The sequence below is a fragment of the Colossoma macropomum genome, unplaced genomic scaffold, assembly GCF_904425465.1.
Source record: "Colossoma macropomum unplaced genomic scaffold, Colossoma_macropomum, whole genome shotgun sequence".
NCBI classification, from domain to species: Eukaryota; Metazoa; Chordata; class Actinopteri; order Characiformes; family Serrasalmidae; genus Colossoma; species Colossoma macropomum.
The window spans coordinates 49,564,033-49,580,319 of NW_023494792.1; the positions used below are offsets into that span (position 1 = coordinate 49,564,033).

Below are 16,287 nucleotides of genomic sequence, written 5' to 3' on the forward strand. Positions count from 1 at the left end.
GTTCAGTTGCATTCACAGAGTGCAAAATGGTAATGCAGTATTGTGTAGGCGGCGACACAATGAGTATGTGTTTTAAAAAATGATTCAATTAACGTATTATTACAATGTGTAAGTGTTACATGAACTGTTTTACAGTACGCCTACGTGACCAGTCATTTTGCTTGATTGATAGCCATGTGGCTCCACATGCTAGTCAGCTCTACTGATGTATTTAGTGAAGCCATATCAGACAAAATCACCAGAACCCCCCAAAAAATATCCGATTCGGACGTAGGCAGCAAAGGCATCCTTCTAGCTAAAACACGTTTCGGGCCTTTTATTTTTCTGCTCTGCTCTCTGAAACTTTTGCGTTGAAATGTGGCCGAACTACACGTTCAATTGTGGTCACGTGATTGTGAGAAAACCCCGCCCTCCCGGAACTGACCACCAACTGCGACAGAAGGTGAGTGTTTATGACCTGCCGAGAGGCTTCGCGGTGCGTAAGGAGCGTTTCTGACCAGATTACTGTTATTTTAGACACATAAATCCACTACATTTCATTTCAGTCGGTTTATCCACAGCGTTTCTGACCAGATTACTGTTATTTTAGACACATAAATCCACTACATTTCATTTCAGTCGGTTTATCCACAGCGTTTCTGGTAGGCTAACCTAAAACACAGCGGACGGTTTGGAGACGAATTCGTGCCAAATTCAAAAATCAGTCACTACAGTGGAAAAACACTGACATGGAGAATTCGAGCCAAACTGAAAAACAAACCGTCTGTTACATCGTTTTAATGTCACTTTATCTCTTTACTAAAAACACTACTTGAGAATTTGGATTTTAAAAACGAAACGCTGAATTCATGTCAGTATTGAATACAGTCCCACGTTTTATGTATATTATATTGCTTTCCAACAGCGCAGTACTTTAAACGGATCATCCTCATTGAAATGCAGTCATAACACTAAACAGTGCACACATGACATTGCTTTTCCACATGTGACATAGAGAATACATGCCAAAAAGAAAAACAAACCCTCTGTTGCATTGTTTTCACGGTTTTTTGTCCTTCAAATGTGTTTGCCTCGTTGAAATGCAACCAAAACAGTGAAATGCAACGCACACATAAGATGGCTTTTGAACAGTAACATGCAGAAAAACAAAATTGCTCAAATGAAAAATAAAATATCCATTACATTGACTTAACATTGTTTTAAGTACTGCACAGTGGAAAGCAATACAGCCACACCTTCGTCACATTTGAAGGCGGATTGTATTCAAATCTGAATGAATTTAGCATTTTGATTTTAAAATCCAAATCCTCATGCAGTGTTTTTCAGTAAAGATATCAGTCAACGTAAAAACAATGTAATAGAGGGGTTGTTTTTCATTTTGGTGCATATTCTGCATGTGACTATGGAAAAGTAATGTCATGTGCATTGCATTTCACATGTTTACACTGTAGTGATTGCTTTTCACTTTGGCACAAATTCCCCTACGTAGGAAGATCACCAACCAGGCCGAGTGTGTAATAAACTGTGAAGCAAGGATGCCAAGAGAATGATTTGTTTTTTGTTGGGTTTTGTCTTAATTCCTTAAGATAACCAGAAGACCAGTTAGTGTCTAGGAAAAGTGGAAAGAAGATGAGCAACCCACTGAGGGGAGAAGTTGTCAGATTGTACAAAAATGTGAGAAAACTTGCTTTTACTGTTCTTCATTTTTATGTGCATGGCATATACATACATATATATATATATATATATAGTAATACAGTAATACAGTAAAAAATGCAATGTTGTTATAAGCAACATTAATAGGTTCACATTGTTTTGTACTTCAAAGCTTCTCTATCTTGGAAGAGAATATCCAAAAGGCACTGTATACTTCAGAGAGCGCTTAAAAGTGGCTTTTATGAAGAACAAAGATGTTACAGACCCTGAGAAGATCCAAAAGCTGATTGATCGAGGGGAATTTGTCATTAAAGAACTCGAGGCCCTCTATTTTCTTAGAAAGTACAGAGCCATGAAGAAACGCTATTATGACCCAGAGCACTGATGCCCTTATACCTACACGTCCAGCAAATGGGATGAATGAGAAAAACACACTTCCTTAAGACGCTGTGACTGGCCATTTTTCCATTCTGAAGAAGAATGGAATCCAGGGGGGACGGTGCAGCATTAATGTGCCAGTGTTACAGTTCTGATTGTATTTTTATGTTATGTACAGTGTGACATGTAGTGTGTGTTTCTATTGTATAGAAGTGGCCGATCAAGTCTTGTTATATTTTGGGTGGTAAGCCAAATAAAATTTCAGTGATCCATATCATTTGTTGGCACCATTTTAATGCACATCACTGTCAAAACAGATGTTACAATCTGACATATTGCTATTTTACTCCAGCTGGCTGCTGTTTTGTTAGCTATGCTATCTGTCTTGTAAATAACTGACATGTACCTGTGGTTGATGTTGGACAGCATACATACAGAAATAAAAGCATATTTTAGTAATATCTCTTGTCCAGTTGAATGTGCAAGGCATTTTGTTATCATTACAGAGCTGTTTCAGCCAAGTCTCAGCTGAAATAGTGAAAACAGTGTCATTTATTACATAATGATGGGTTAGTTTCAGTAAAAAAACAAAACAAGTGCATTACAAATTTACACTTACATTTTGCTTTATTATACTGCAGATCTTGTAGATGGTTAAATCTGTCTTCAGGCACAAAATGAATGTAGGAAATGTGAATGAATGTGTGGTGTATTAAATGCATTATGTGACTGCTAATATACCTTATGCATATTCCATCACGTCATGTGCTCTTTATTGTGATTCCTTAATATATCTTGTTTGCACAGGAATGAAATCTTTCTTTAGGTCCCATGGTGTAGCACATAATAGCAGCTCTTTACAAAGACCATATAAAGACCAGATACATGACAACGACAATAAATATACAGAATAATAAATACTAGGCAGGCTGAAAAAAACAATATATATGAATGGGCATCATATATATATATATATATATATATATAGTAGATTAGTACTGGACCACAGACACCACTCCAACTCATTTCAATGGTATTAGATGCTCCATCACACCAGAGAACGCAGTTCCACTGTTCCACAGCACAACATTGGGGGGGCTTTTTACTGCTAATGCTTGGCATTGAGCATAGTCACCTATGCTCAACCTTTCAGTGTCCCGTTTCTGCCAGTGCTTTTCTATAGAGACTCTACAAGCTGCATGTGCACAGTTGAACAGCTGTGCCAGCAGTGGGTGCTGAATTCAAGTAGTATTTAACCTTCAACTAGCTGAATTCATTCATTAAAGGGGGGTGACTGGATTCTTTTGAGCTTATAGTGTGTCTTATCTTGTCTTTAGCAACCGCCATTCTTTTTAACAGAATCAAGAAAATACTGAACACAGAAAAATAGCCCAGAGGTATCAAGTTCATGTACTGAAGACCTTGGAATTGTAAGGGATGCAATTTATATTTTGGCATGGAACAGAGATTTGTGGTAAATTCATCTTATAGTCTCCCATGGGTTAAGTCAGCTACCCACTCACACAGCAAGAGCACAAAATGGACAATAATGGCCAGGAACCCTGTCATTGTGACGACCACTAGAACAGCCACCAGATAAACTTATCAGATCATACAGCGGTTCAAACTCCAACAGGTGCCCTGAACTAAATTACATACTACATCATACCATGATGTTTCCACTCACTCATGTCTGGATTATTGCAATCTAATTTATTGTAGTCCATTCTTGAGCGCACAACTGCCGGAGAAAGAATATCAGCACATATCTAAGCAAGACTTCACAGGTTCTACATAGACCAGATAGAAGATTTGTGTATATATGTATGTATATATCTTATACTATATTACTATATTCTTTTCATCTGAGGAATTCATAGGAAATTGCACCTCTTGTAATATAAAAGTTGCTGAATTCCAAAAAGAGGAAAAAACACAAGAATATTACAGTATGTATACTGTATCTGTTCAGTCTTTCGCACAGTGTGCAAATGGTAAAGATTGTTTTGCATGCAACCCAGGTTAATACCCAGGTTGTGCCCCGTGGATCTCCAGTGTTGACTCCAGTGGTAATTGTCAGGCAGTACAAAGGCACAATGTAGAGATAATCAATATCACAAAACTTATAGTTTTATTTTTTTATTTAAACAATAAAAATATTAATATTTTTCTTATCCATTCAATTGAATTGCTTGCTCAGACTAAGAATATTAATTAATTAAAGTGTTTAAATGTTTATCATATAACAATATGTCAGAACTGATCAAACACCAAAAGGCATCATTTTTACCACAAACACTTTCAAGCACATCTGACCCTTTTTCTGCACCCAGAATCTTTACCACACAGGAGAGTTAGAGCTGTAGCTTAGCACTTAAAAGGGGCAGTAAACTTGTTTGTTTGGTAGTGACTTTGGCTCTTGGCTCAGATCATCAATAAGAGCCAGCTCTTAATTCAGTAGTATTGTCAGTTTTTAGCCAAGGCAATGATATTATCTATCAGTTAATTTTCAGTAAAACCTTAGTCCGCCTTCTAATTACCAAAAGTTGCATTATGTTTGTTACTCAAAAAAATAAAATAAGTCAGATGTTGTTTAACTGGATGAAAAAGGCAGCACATCCATCAATCAGTCATCAACAAAGGGAGATAAAAGTCAGAAATCAGAAGAGCTAATGAGGCACACTTGGAAACACACTTGGGAATGGCAGATTTACATCAGCATGATAGACTGAATGAAAGAAAGATGAGCTTGGTTCACTTCAGTAAACTGGAGAATTCTATGCAAGAGCTCTGTGGGCCTGAATTTTTGTGATATCTAGTTCAACATCACAGAATGCCAGGTTGGTTTCACCAGATTTCTTCTCTTTTTCCCCAACCAGGTCCAGTTTATCTGCATTGGCCTGAAAGCAAAGACATATTATGCACAATTTTTTAAAAGAAAGATTATTTTAGAACATTCAAAAACACACTTACCCTTCGCTTTAGTATCTTGTAAAGCTTGTAGCAGGTTAAATCCTCCTTTATTACAGTCAGTCCTGGTTCCAGTTTTAGTGGCCTGCCTCCTATGAATGCAAAAAAGAAAAAAATGCTAGACTATTTTCTAAATACTAAAAGAAAAACTTGCTCTGTCTGGTTACGTAAAAAAATAAAAGTAATTTTTACCTGAGAGCAAACTTACAATCAGCCCCACAACTATGGCAACTAATGTCCCCATAGGACAGAAATACAGGTAAGACAGGGAGTACCAATTATCAGCCAGGAATGGCCTGCGAAAGCAAAAAAAAAAAATGTAGGTGTCAGTGTCATCAGAAAAGATTCTGACAGAAGTTACAGTCAAAGCAAATCTTTATTAAGGAACCACCTGTCCAGGGATTGTTCCTGCTGGTCAGAGGCGATGTGGTCTGTCTGTGTAGAGTAAGTCCAGTTCAGTAAGGCATTCTCAGCCATGCTGAAGTTGCAGTCATGTGTTTCCAGAGCAAGTGGTCTGGTACTTTCAGGGAGAGGGTGATAGATCTGGGATCCAATACACACCCAGAGTGACATGGCTAGCCCAGTGACCAGGCCAGCCAATCCTCCCTGCAATTAAACTGAATATAAATAATGACACCTCGCTGGTCTTCATATGTCCAGAAAGCTACTCTTCTCCTGGTCTAAAACCTCTCTCTCAAATCCTTGGCTCTATGTAGCAGCAAATATAAAACTCTAATATGTGCTTTTTGAGCCTCAAAGGGCAGAATTCAGACCCCGGCACACTAACATTGGTGACCTCCAGGAATCCACTTTGCTAGAAAGTTCCTGTTTGCTAAATGTAAATATAAGAGCATCCAACATATGAGTGAGACAATATTTATCCAACTGACCTTGGAATTAGCGCAGGGGAACAGGATGCCTAAAGTGAAGAGGCCAAGAAGTGGTCCACCAATGGTGCCAACAATACTGATAGCTGCCTATAAAGAAAGACACACACAAATAACAGTTATTTGCTTATTTGTTTCAACATTAAGTGGACATACAGCGATCAGAAAAACTCCAAATCCAAACTAGATTATAGCATTTGCGTCTGACTGAAAGTGACCAACCTGTAGCAACCCTCCCATCAGTGATGCAAGGCCAGCCATCCCAATGCACACTGCTCCATAGAAAATACCTGGGATCAGATATACGACATTACAAATAGGTGTTGTCTAACACAAGCTCCATGACACTTTCTTATAGCTATTTTGTTCACACTCACTCAGTCCCTTTGATGCCCAGGAGAGCTGTTGCTCTGACAAGCTGAAGTATGGCCTTATCAGGTCTGCAACCGTCACTGCTGCTAATGCATTCACGCTGGAGGACACTGTGCTGTAGCATTCAGTGGAACAAATAATAGCAAATGCATATCAGTAACACTGTTGAATTTTTTAAAGGTGCTGGTCTAATTGCATAGACCGAAAAGAGCTTATTAAGATCTGACCTCAAAGTGCCACTGTAGGCCGCAGCCACAAACAAGCCAGGAAGACCTGGGTAATCCCTCAAGATATCCAGCACCAGGTATGGCATCAGCTTCAAACCAAAAATGAATAGTTAATGGAAAAGTAAGGGTATGCATGGTGTATTACATCCACTCAGAGACAGTTACGAGACCATTAATCATAGTCCATCATATCAAATATGACCTTGCCGGACAATAATTATACAGTAATTGTGGAACTTTGCAAACCTTTTCGCAAACATCTTACCTGGTCTTGGGCAGACACCTTTTTAGCCATCCATGGATCACAGTTCTTATAAACTGAGTACAAACACAGTCCACAAAACACTGAACACAGATTAATAGCCCAGAGAGACAGCAAGTTCACATACAGAGACCTAGAAGGAAATATAGACATTGTTAATTTAAGGTGCATCTGTTTTGTTCCCATGACAATTGCAGACTTTTGCAAAAAGAATGTGCAGTACTCACATTTTGGCATGAAACAAGGACCTGCAGGACACATATCTTTGCACCTGAGCTTGGTTAATACCATAAGCGCTGGTCCAGATGAATGTACCTCCGATTAGGAGGGTCCAGAATGTGTGCCTCCTCAGTGGGTTAGGATCAAAGCTGAGAAGGAGAAGTAAAAAGGGCTAAGACTCCATCAGAAGTTATGGTGTTCAGACAGCTTTCTGTTGTATCGTAACTCACTCCCACAGGTTGATTCGGCCACCCTGGGCGGAGTCGCTGATTATAACAGAGACCCCACCCTGCACCAGCACAGCCTGGATGATGACAGCCAGGAACCCAGTCAGCATGATGAGCACCTGGAACACGTCGGTCCACACCACTGCCTTCAGACCACCCTACCAGAGCATGGAAGCAGATACGTTATGAAATACTCGTTTTTGTTACAAAAATCAATTTTACCCCTATTTTTCTCTTGCTGATTAGCCAAGACGTGTTTGATTTCTGAAGTTTGTTTCTTCAGTTTTGACTGCCAAGTGTAACTAACAGGTAACAGAAGATAGAAACGAAACTAAAAACGAAAGAAGGTAATCTAATCAAGGTTTCATCACGTGCAATTAGATGTTTAATGGATAATTTCTGCTGCTAGACTATCAACTAGACTAGATGTTATGCTGTTATTTCTGATATGTAACCACAACAAACATTCTCGCATCGTCATTCAAGGAAGAGGCACAGAAACTAAAGTGTGTTTCGGATTTAGTGTATTGAGCTATTGTGAGGCCATAGCCCATGCCAAAACAAAATAAGCTGAAACACAATGTCTCTTTTACTCCCTCTCACTCCTCAGCCAAGAACCAACATGAAAAACTTCCCTCCCTGCCCAGATCCCCACTTCTCAACAATCACTAGTGTGCTCAGCCCCATCAACATGAACTCCCTCAGGGCAGGATGACCAGGCAATATTACCTTACGGGAATGGTTTGGCAAAAAATCTGATTTGCACAATGTTCTACTTTAGATTCAGATTCAAACCTTTATTATCTATCATTTCACAATAGAAATTTGTCTTTGATGTGCTGCATTAGATACAACATCTTACATATCTCTGTTGTCGGAAGAAAACCTTGTATCTCCAAAATGGTAACTTTACAGGAGAAGGAAAAAACCTACTTTACTTTTAATGTAAGTCAATGCAACCAGACTTATTTCCAAGTCATTTTGAGCTGTTTCTTTTGGTCCATTCTTTTATCATGAAATTTACTCACAATGTAAAGGCCAACAGGTATTTTCAGATTATGTCAAAAACTGAAAAACGAGGTTTTCTTCAGCAGCGATAAATAAGTACAACAATGGCATATTGATAAATATACATTAACCCCCTAAAAAACCCTTAAAGGCTTATTACATACTAAGACTTTTTATTCAGTAACTACAGGAACTTCAGTGCAAACTGGCTGAGCTATTCTTAGGTTATAAAAGTATATAATGAAACTTTGGGCTCATCGATAGGCCCTGGCCATTTAAGGGGTTAAAATTAAAATCACTATTTACTGATTAAGACAATTTGTAGCTGTTACATAAAAGATGTGCCAGTGGAACTTTACAGCAACAGCCGGATGGGTGAAACTGAATGGAAACAGTAAAGGCAATGTGTAGGATCCAGTATAATGCTAATCCTAAATGTTTATCCTTATCCAAAACAATTTCCAAATTCTGCTTCTTTTGTTCAGGGCTGGAGCTATGAGGCTCACATGCCTTGGCTGACCAACTACATCTGGGATAAGTGGCTTTTGTGAAGACAAGTCACTTCCTCTGCTTTAAGTGAACTTACCAAGGTGCAGTAGAAGGTACAGACCACTCCAGTTGAGATCACGGCACCCCAGAGATCTATGCCAGTGACTAAGGCATGAACAAACAAGAGACAAGTTCACTTGACCTGAGTTCACCGTAAACTTTCAAGTGCACTCAGTGCGCCATGTTCAATGCACCTGAATGTCAAGCTCTGATTCTGTTTGAAATCGCTTAAGATTAAATATGACGCTTTAGAAAGGAAGATGTTGAATTTATTTATGCAAACAAGTATTACGTATTTGAATTATTTGCTAATAATGATTTAGCATATTTTCTTATCAGTGTAGAGTTGCCGTGGTTGGGCTGAACTCACGCAGTATCCCACTTCTGTGGCCTTAACTCACTGAGTTATTAAAGAGGGCATCTTTTGTCCACTCTTTCATAAAGATGTTTAATACCCCACTCAGATATTTGTATTCAGTGCATGTAGGCCTTTAATGGAACTGACGCATAAATAATAATTAATTAATACAAACAATAGCTATTTGAATGTTTTCTATATAGGGGTAAGGTAGGTAATGTTGTCAATGATGTTAAACCCTGATGTCTCACCTTGGTTTAAAGCCAAAGCTGGGGCATAGATGACCAGTCCAGTGTACAGCAACTGAGAAATGAGGAAAATCAATAATACTGACTCAATTAAGCCAAAGATCAGTTCCCAGTTAGAAATAAACATAAGAATTACTGCCACCGAGAGTGCTTACTGTTTGAATGATAAACAACATTGTCCCAAACAGCCGAGTTGCTTTGTTGAACCGCATCTCCAAGTACTGCAAATAAACAGTATCAATTACATAACATTGCGACATATGACCTTTTAGCTGACTATAGACTATATTTTTATAATTTTTTTAGCTCAAATCTAGACTACAAACAATAAACGTATAGAATTCGTATAGAAAAAGTATAGAATTCACTGAATATTTATGATTCTAAATATAATGAACAAAATATATTACATCAACACGTACATTAATGCTTTTATTCATGTAGAAATGATGCACACATTTGAATTCAGTGAATTAAATGCCTTTTTCAGTATAACAATTATGGTCAGTACATTTGTGATGTATGTCATATCACATGCTATCGTATTGAGGAAATGATAAGGTAAATAGTATTCAGCTCTATATTATATTATGCTGTTTTGATGTACAAAGACAAACTACAGTGTTAAATGTTCTCACCTGCACAGTGGTTTTAAAAGGTAAAATATAATACAGATTTTTAAACATTAAGCTTTAGCACATAAGGCTCACTAAACATACATATGTCATAGAAATTTAGCAGGTAGCACTGACGTTTGTTAATTTTTGTTTTGGTGATGGAGTACCTCTGATACTTTCACAACCAAAATGTCAAAGTACACTACCATGCAAAAGTCAAAGACCACCCTTCATTGATTTAGTTTCCAGTCAAAATGCTTAGTAAGAACTAGTTATACATTTTTTCAGGAGAATTCCCTTCCACTTGCACAAAGAAGAGGAAAGTCAAAGGAAAGTAATGAAATGAAAGAATGAAAGAAAAAAAGAGAATTTCAGAACTGGGGATCTGGAGATCAAAAAATTATAAAAAGATAGAGGTGAAACGGGACTCGTAACAACCATGCAAGACCTGGTAGACCGTCAAAACTGTCACTATCAGATAAACAGTACTTAAAGCTTTCATCTTTGAGAGAGAGGAGAAAATCAAGCTCCACTCCACTTGGAAAAATATCCCTGCAGATCTCCCAGAAAAACTAGATGCAAGTCTCCTGAAAATTGTAATAAAACAAACAGAACCTGTAATAAACACAAAGAGTGGATGCTAAATACTGAAAATGTTTTCTGTTAAATATGTTTTCTACTTTTTCCCTGATGCTGAAAATAAAAACCTAATGGCTGTATAGACTAGAAATTAAATAAATGAAAGGGTGTTTCTGACTTTTGCACAGTACTGTACATGTCATTAGTTAATTCTAGTCCTTGCTATTGTGAATCATTGTACACCACTAAACCATTCATATGTGTTTACTGTATGATATTATATGCATGTACGTCACACTGAGCCACACTGAAAAAAGGTAAGGCATTGAATTTACTTGATTGAAATGTATAGCTCATTTCAACACGAATAAGGTGTATCAGCACAGCTCAGTCTTTCAGTTTAGACATTTTTTTACAGCGGAAGGTAAAGGTAGTAGTTATGAGTTACTTACCCAAGAACGTTTATTGGTATAGTGTAGGATATTTACCCAGGAAGGCAGAGGTGTTACCCACTACACTATACCAGTACTTTGAATCAAGTAAATTTGGTGGATGTAGCATCTCACCTCATAGGTGCTGGTTACTCCCAGTCTGTAGAAGATCGGCAGAAAAAGCTCAGAGCTGATCCCCACCATTAGGATGAATGAAAGGCAGGTGAGGACAAAACTTGCCCCATAGCAGTAGACTTCCACTGGGGTGCCCAGCACGGTGATGGCCGACATGAAGCTGGCAGTTAGGCTTAGAGCCACCGGCACCGCTGTCATGCTCCGGCCGCCCACCAGAAAATCCGTGGAGTTGCGCTGACCCCTCTGAGCGAAGGCGTAATACACCCCAATAGCTGCTGAGATGACCAGCATCAGAGTGAAAACCACATAATCCCGTGCAGTGAAGGATGCTGCATTTGCTGGGTTCTCCAGGTTCTCCATTTTGATCTGTTCCTTTTTTTAATGTTTAAAGGATATAGAAAGATATTTCACAAGAGGTTTTAGAAGCTAGAGTCAGTCTGTACATGAAGCTCTGATAATAATGACCATTTATTCAGTTCAAACAGTGACCATGTAAGAGGAGCCAGTGAAGACTTCTGAGGACCCCTTTGTCTTACTGAGAGTCAAAAAATGCCCCTGACAGGTAACACATCTCTTCACCAGCCTGAGAGCTCAAATTGTTTTCTGGACTGTGGGGTAAAGAGCTCGCCATCAGACCTCCCTTTACTCAACTCAGTGCTTGGCATTCCATGCATAACTCGTGCTTTTGCACAGCACTAATTGCCTGGGTTTCCACTGTGTCAGCTTAACAAATAAACTGTATAGCTTAAATGTGAATTTAATGAAATCATTATCTACGCAGCAATACTTCCAGGTAACAACACTTTGTCTTTGTGTCTTTGGGGACAACGTGCAATGTTTATGGTGGACCAAAGGTCAACAATATAATATACATATAAAGCAGACAGTTACGTTACTAAAATACAATAAACGATGAAAAAAAAATGGAAAATAATTCAAAAATTCATAAGTTGTACATAGTATAAAAATGTCCACTTGAGACAAACATGGGACCAATTTTTATGCTTATGGTATTGTGTTAATTTCATGAGTATTTCTCTGATTTGTTGTTCAGTGCTTTATTCAATGCCTTTGTATAAAAAAATAAAGTCTTGCTTATTTACAGTAACTCTCAATGTTATATTCAAAGCAGCCATGTGTAGAAAAAATGATCATGTGCAAACTATTATTAACTACAGACTAGCTGGAAGATCTAGAATAAAAATTACATTTACAGTACCCCTTTATACTAAATGAGGACAAAAAAATACAAACATAAAATATAATATGTGCCATAATTTGGCACAAGACACTTTTTATGTTTTATTTTTCCCACGTGTGTTAAGCCAGGCAAGTAAACAGTTATTATAGATCATTAAAATGTATATATGTAGCTTCTTTTTCACTTAATAACCGAACAAAACATGTATACAGGAAACAACCTTTACTTTGAAAAAAAAAAATACAGGGCTGTAAAACCGTAACAAGAACTTTTATTTTGAAAATGTTGTCCACAACCCCAACACCAATGCTCAGTTCAAAATGGCGGCCTCCTGAGACGGCATGCGTATCAACAATTCAACTCCATTGAAATTTTACAGTGTTGTTTTTGTAAAGTACTGCATTTGTTAAACTGCTGTCTGGGACTCACACAAAACAGCAGAAAATGAAGTTAAAGGTCAAGCCTCTGTCTCATAAATCGGAAAACACTTACCGGGTAAGTTTACAGTGTAAGCAGCTAAGAGTTCAGAACAAGCAGAAAATAAAGTGCTACATTAAACATAAGGGTTTTTAAAACAATTTCTATTATTATTATTATTATCATCATACAGTCTGCGCACTTGTTATTAGTTGTGATGTGCAAAATGTAAAGCGTCATGTATTTGTATATTATAAATGTAATGCGTTATCTTGCCGGTTATTGAATGAAGCTGTTTAATATGCGCATGTTTTAATCTTCTTTATTGTGTCTTACAGTTTCTTACATTTTCCGAGCGACTCGCAAGTGTGAACATAGATGTCATCCATCGTATTGATCGGACGGGAAGTTACTCTGAGGTGGGTTAAACTAGAATGATCAACATGATTAATTAAAGTGGCTCAGATCTGATTCGGAGATTCGAACGAGAGTTAGCGATTATGTAGCCAACTTAAGCATCGTCTCTTTATGAAGACTAAACCGAGCCGTTTAGAACACCGTGCAGTGAATCCAGCCTTTGTGTGCACCCAGCTGCTCATCTGTACCTAATGCTTCTTATTTTGACTTGTTCCCCTATTAGGAGGTAGACACCTACTTTTATGAAGGGTTGACAAAATGGAGGGACCTGAATCTGACAGAACACTTCAGTAAGTAACATTTTTTTTGTCCAGACAGATCAGTGGTCTTTCATTATCGCTAGAATTCATTAAAAATGTTTTATGCTTTCGTTATTACTGCCTGTGCACACAGTCTAATGCATCTATTTGCTCCACAGCAACCTTCCTGAGGGAGGTGAGGCACAAGAGTCAGTCCTTCAACATGCTGGTGTTTCACCAGAAGACTGTAGTGGAGAGTTTAAAGACTCATCTGTCAGTGAAGAACAGCTTAGCTTACCAACCTCTTCTGGAGTGAGTTTCTTTTTTCAACCTATAAAATAGGGATGACCATATCAGAGATTAACATTTTGCTTTATGTTTCTACAATTTGGACCTGATGTTTCAAAATGTATTTTATACTATTTTTCAAATTATTTGTACCTTATTTGAAAATGCCAGCTGCCCTGTACAGTCTGTGGTTAGTCATTTCATGACTAATGGAACAGTAGATCATATATGAGTGGCACATACTGGCATGTGCCACTTAGCTAATGGCACCTGACACTGACAACTGGTAACGAGTGGCACATGCCGCTCGAGCCACTCGGTTAGTGGCACTCGCCAGGGGCACCTGCCACACAGAAACGGCGTGTGCCTCTCAAAACAGGCACATACCAACAGCTCCTGGGAGTAAAGCAAAGACTCTGGACAGCGGCTACTCGGCTCGGCTAACTAGCAGCACATCATAGCTCCACCATCGGCCATCAGAACCTGGGAAAAGTCATGGAGGAATGTTGACCTAAAGACTCTGTGCAGATAGTCTGTCATTTTTGGGCTTTTGTTGTGGCACGGAGAGCTGAAGAAAGCAGCTCGTGTTACTCGAACTAATTACTGAATTCATTGTGGTGTTGTTCATGCTAAATCTAAAGTATGTGTAGACTATCAGCGTATTTATTAAACAGGACAAGAGGAACGCAGGCTTGTGTTCTTGGTTTTAACGTTATTTATTATTTTTTCAGGAGTGGCACTAGCCATTTACTGAGGGTAAGCATGAGGAGTACTCAAGAGTAGCATGTATAACATCACAATGAATTTAGTAATTAGTTCGAGTACATCTGTAACACGAGCTGCTTTCTTCAGCTCTCCGTGCCACAACAAAAGCCCAAAATGACAGACTATCTGCACAGAGTCTTTAGGTCAACATTCCTCCATGACTTTGGTGGAGCTATGATGTGCTGCTAGTTAGCCGAGCCGAGTAGTAGAGAGTCTTTGCTTTACTCACAGGAGCTGTTGGTATGTGCCTGTTTTGAGAGGCACACGTCGTTTCTGTGTGGCAGGTGCCACTGGCGAGTGCCACTAACTGATGTGCCACTCGTTACCAGTTGTCGGTGTCAGGTGCCATTAGCTAAGTGGCACATGCCAGTACGTGCCATTTCCGGATGGCGGAGTTGCCACTTCCTGCTGCCAGATGCCACTTTGGGACTAAACCCCCTCTCGATAAGACTGAGTTTCCTCACTTTTTCAAATAAAATAATTTGGTGTGTAATGTAAATATTGTTAAGGTTCAAAGTGTACCATTCACTCCACAGTGCATATATGGAAACTAAGCTGCAAAAACAGCATGTTTTGATTTTACTGTTGTGACCAGTTCATTTACATACGTCCACTTATTCAGCCTTTAACTCTGCCCATTTACACTGAAGTTATAAGGAGTGTTTCAACCCAGACTGCTTTTTAAATGAGGCACAATACAGGACAGCCAATCAGGACAGAGCTTGTTTGCATATGTCAGTCTTAAAGGCACAGTAACAAAAACAACCTGTTTGGTTCTGAAGGATAAAGAGAGGCTGGAAAATGGTCATGTAAGAATGAATTAATTCTATCAATATTTTTGGTAAATAAAACAACACAAATGTAATAAGTGTTAAAAAAAAATAAAATACAAGAAAAATGGATGTGGGCCCTTATAAAATTAACATTTTGGAGATGGACGGTTTTGTTGAGACAGTGCTAAAGATGTCAAAGCAAACAGTGACAAATATGTTAATTGTTATTAGAGCATAAACGCATTGCCTCTTATTGCGTCCATAGTCTTGTGGTCCAACTTGCACGAGACCTCCAGACGGACTTTTATCCCCACTTTCCTGACTTCTTCGTGATCATCACCTCATTGCTGGAGACACAGGACACAGAAGTGCTGGAGTGGTCCTTTACCTGCCTTTCCTACCTGTATAAGTACCTTTGGAGGCTAATGGTCAAAGATATAGACCGAGTATATAGGTAAGAAGCAGATGAGAATGAAACTGATGTCAAAAAGCACTGCAGACATGTGAATTAAATTGTAATAGATTTTTGACATTTCTGTGCTTTTAAAAAGGCAGCATGTCATTATGACTGGAGATGCTCGTGTTTCAGATGCTGTTCCTTGGGTCAGTATAACATTTCTTGTTTCATGTCCTTCTTCAGTCTTTACAGTAAACTCCTGACACACAAGAAAGAGCACATCCGCAACTTTGCAGCTGAGAGTTTCTCGTTTTTGATGAGAAAGGTGAGATCCAAATGTTTGGCCCTTTGTAGCATCTTCAGCAGTGCTTTTGAAGTTGGTCAGTAAATTTGTGTCTCGATCTTGTTGGTCAGGTTCCAGATTACGATGCTTTGTTCACTATGATGTTCATGGACCTGGAGAAGCACCCTCAGAAAGCCCAAGGAGTGGGGCAGCTCATTTTTGAGATGTGCAAAGGAGTCCGCAACATGTTCCACTCCTGCGCCAGCACTGTAAGCCCATGTTTTCTTACATCTTTTTGGACACAGAAATTACTTTTCCTTGGCGTAGTTTACTAAACATGGGTTAATAACCCCTTATATTGCGGGGGCCAGTGTGCGAGCTTGC

General features: G+C 38.7%; 3 protein-coding genes across 6 annotated transcripts in view; 2 read left to right on the plus strand and 1 right to left on the minus strand.

Annotated features, from left to right (window-relative positions):
• Positions 1-423: 423 nt before the first annotated feature.
• Positions 424-2,497, plus strand: lyrm5a (LYR motif containing 5a). Of its 3 annotated transcripts, none has more exons than XM_036577465.1 (3): positions 424-442; positions 1,587-1,674; positions 1,829-2,497. In XM_036577465.1, the coding sequence occupies exons 2-3, from the start codon at positions 1,630-1,632 to the stop codon at positions 2,039-2,041; spliced, it is 258 nt and encodes an 85-aa protein (XP_036433358.1). In that variant the 5' UTR covers positions 424-442; positions 1,587-1,629; the 3' UTR covers positions 2,042-2,497. The 3 variants fall into 3 exon arrangements, 2 of the variants coding, with proteins under 2 accessions (XP_036433358.1, XP_036433357.1); XM_036577464.1 differs by having other exon boundaries at positions 437-475; positions 1,578-1,674; XR_005007538.1 differs by lacking the exon at positions 424-442 and adding an exon at positions 447-475.
• A 1,555-nt stretch (positions 2,498-4,052) lies between these two features.
• Positions 4,053-11,483, minus strand: slc5a8 (solute carrier family 5 member 8). Of its 2 annotated transcripts, none has more exons than XM_036575557.1 (15): positions 11,124-11,483; positions 9,517-9,582; positions 9,365-9,416; positions 8,793-8,860; positions 7,202-7,356; positions 6,980-7,120; positions 6,756-6,885; positions 6,491-6,579; positions 6,269-6,378; positions 6,114-6,181; positions 5,895-5,981; positions 5,396-5,610; positions 5,197-5,300; positions 5,002-5,096; positions 4,053-4,934 (listed from the first exon to the last, which is right to left on the minus strand). In XM_036575557.1, exons 1-15 carry the CDS (start codon positions 11,481-11,483, stop codon positions 4,812-4,814), a joined length of 1,863 nt encoding a protein of 620 aa, XP_036431450.1. In that variant the 3' UTR covers positions 4,053-4,811. The 2 variants fall into 2 exon arrangements, with proteins under 2 accessions (XP_036431450.1, XP_036431451.1); XM_036575558.1 differs by having other exon boundaries at positions 5,008-5,096; positions 11,124-11,429.
• A 1,142-nt stretch (positions 11,484-12,625) lies between these two features.
• The window catches only part of utp20 (UTP20 small subunit processome component), a 39,205-nt gene continuing 35,543 nt past the window's right edge, over positions 12,626-16,287 (plus strand). The window contains exons 1-7 of the mRNA XM_036577466.1: positions 12,626-12,819; positions 13,080-13,160; positions 13,382-13,448; positions 13,577-13,709; positions 15,489-15,677; positions 15,864-15,945; positions 16,035-16,172. Of these exons, the coding sequence (XP_036433359.1) occupies positions 12,769-12,819; positions 13,080-13,160; positions 13,382-13,448; positions 13,577-13,709; positions 15,489-15,677; positions 15,864-15,945; positions 16,035-16,172 (741 nt within the window). The 5' untranslated portion in view covers positions 12,626-12,768. The remainder of the gene's footprint in view (positions 12,820-13,079; positions 13,161-13,381; positions 13,449-13,576; positions 13,710-15,488; positions 15,678-15,863; positions 15,946-16,034; positions 16,173-16,287) is intronic.

What these genes read in the sequence shown, in the direction of transcription:
- lyrm5a (XM_036577465.1), top strand. Translation starts at nt 1,630, where the DNA reads ATGAGCAACCCACTGAGGGGAGAAGTTGTCAGATTGTACAAAAAT. An exon ending in TTGTCAGATTGTACAAAAAT is followed by an intron (nt 1,675 to 1,828) that starts GTGAGAAAACTT and finishes TGTACTTCAAAG; the next exon opens with CTTCTCTATCTTGGAAGAGA.
- slc5a8 (XM_036575557.1), bottom strand. Translation starts at nt 11,483, where the DNA reads ATGGAGAACCTGGAGAACCCAGCAAATGCAGCATCCTTCACTGCACGG. An exon ending in GTACCTTCTACTGCACCTTG is followed by an intron (nt 7,357 to 8,792) that starts GTAAGTTCACTT and finishes ATGCTCTGGTAG; the next exon opens with GGTGGTCTGAAGGCAGTGGT. An exon ending in CTGGGCATCAAAGGGACTGA is followed by an intron (nt 6,182 to 6,268) that starts GTGAGTGTGAAC and finishes ATCTGATCCCAG; the next exon opens with GTATTTTCTATGGAGCAGTG.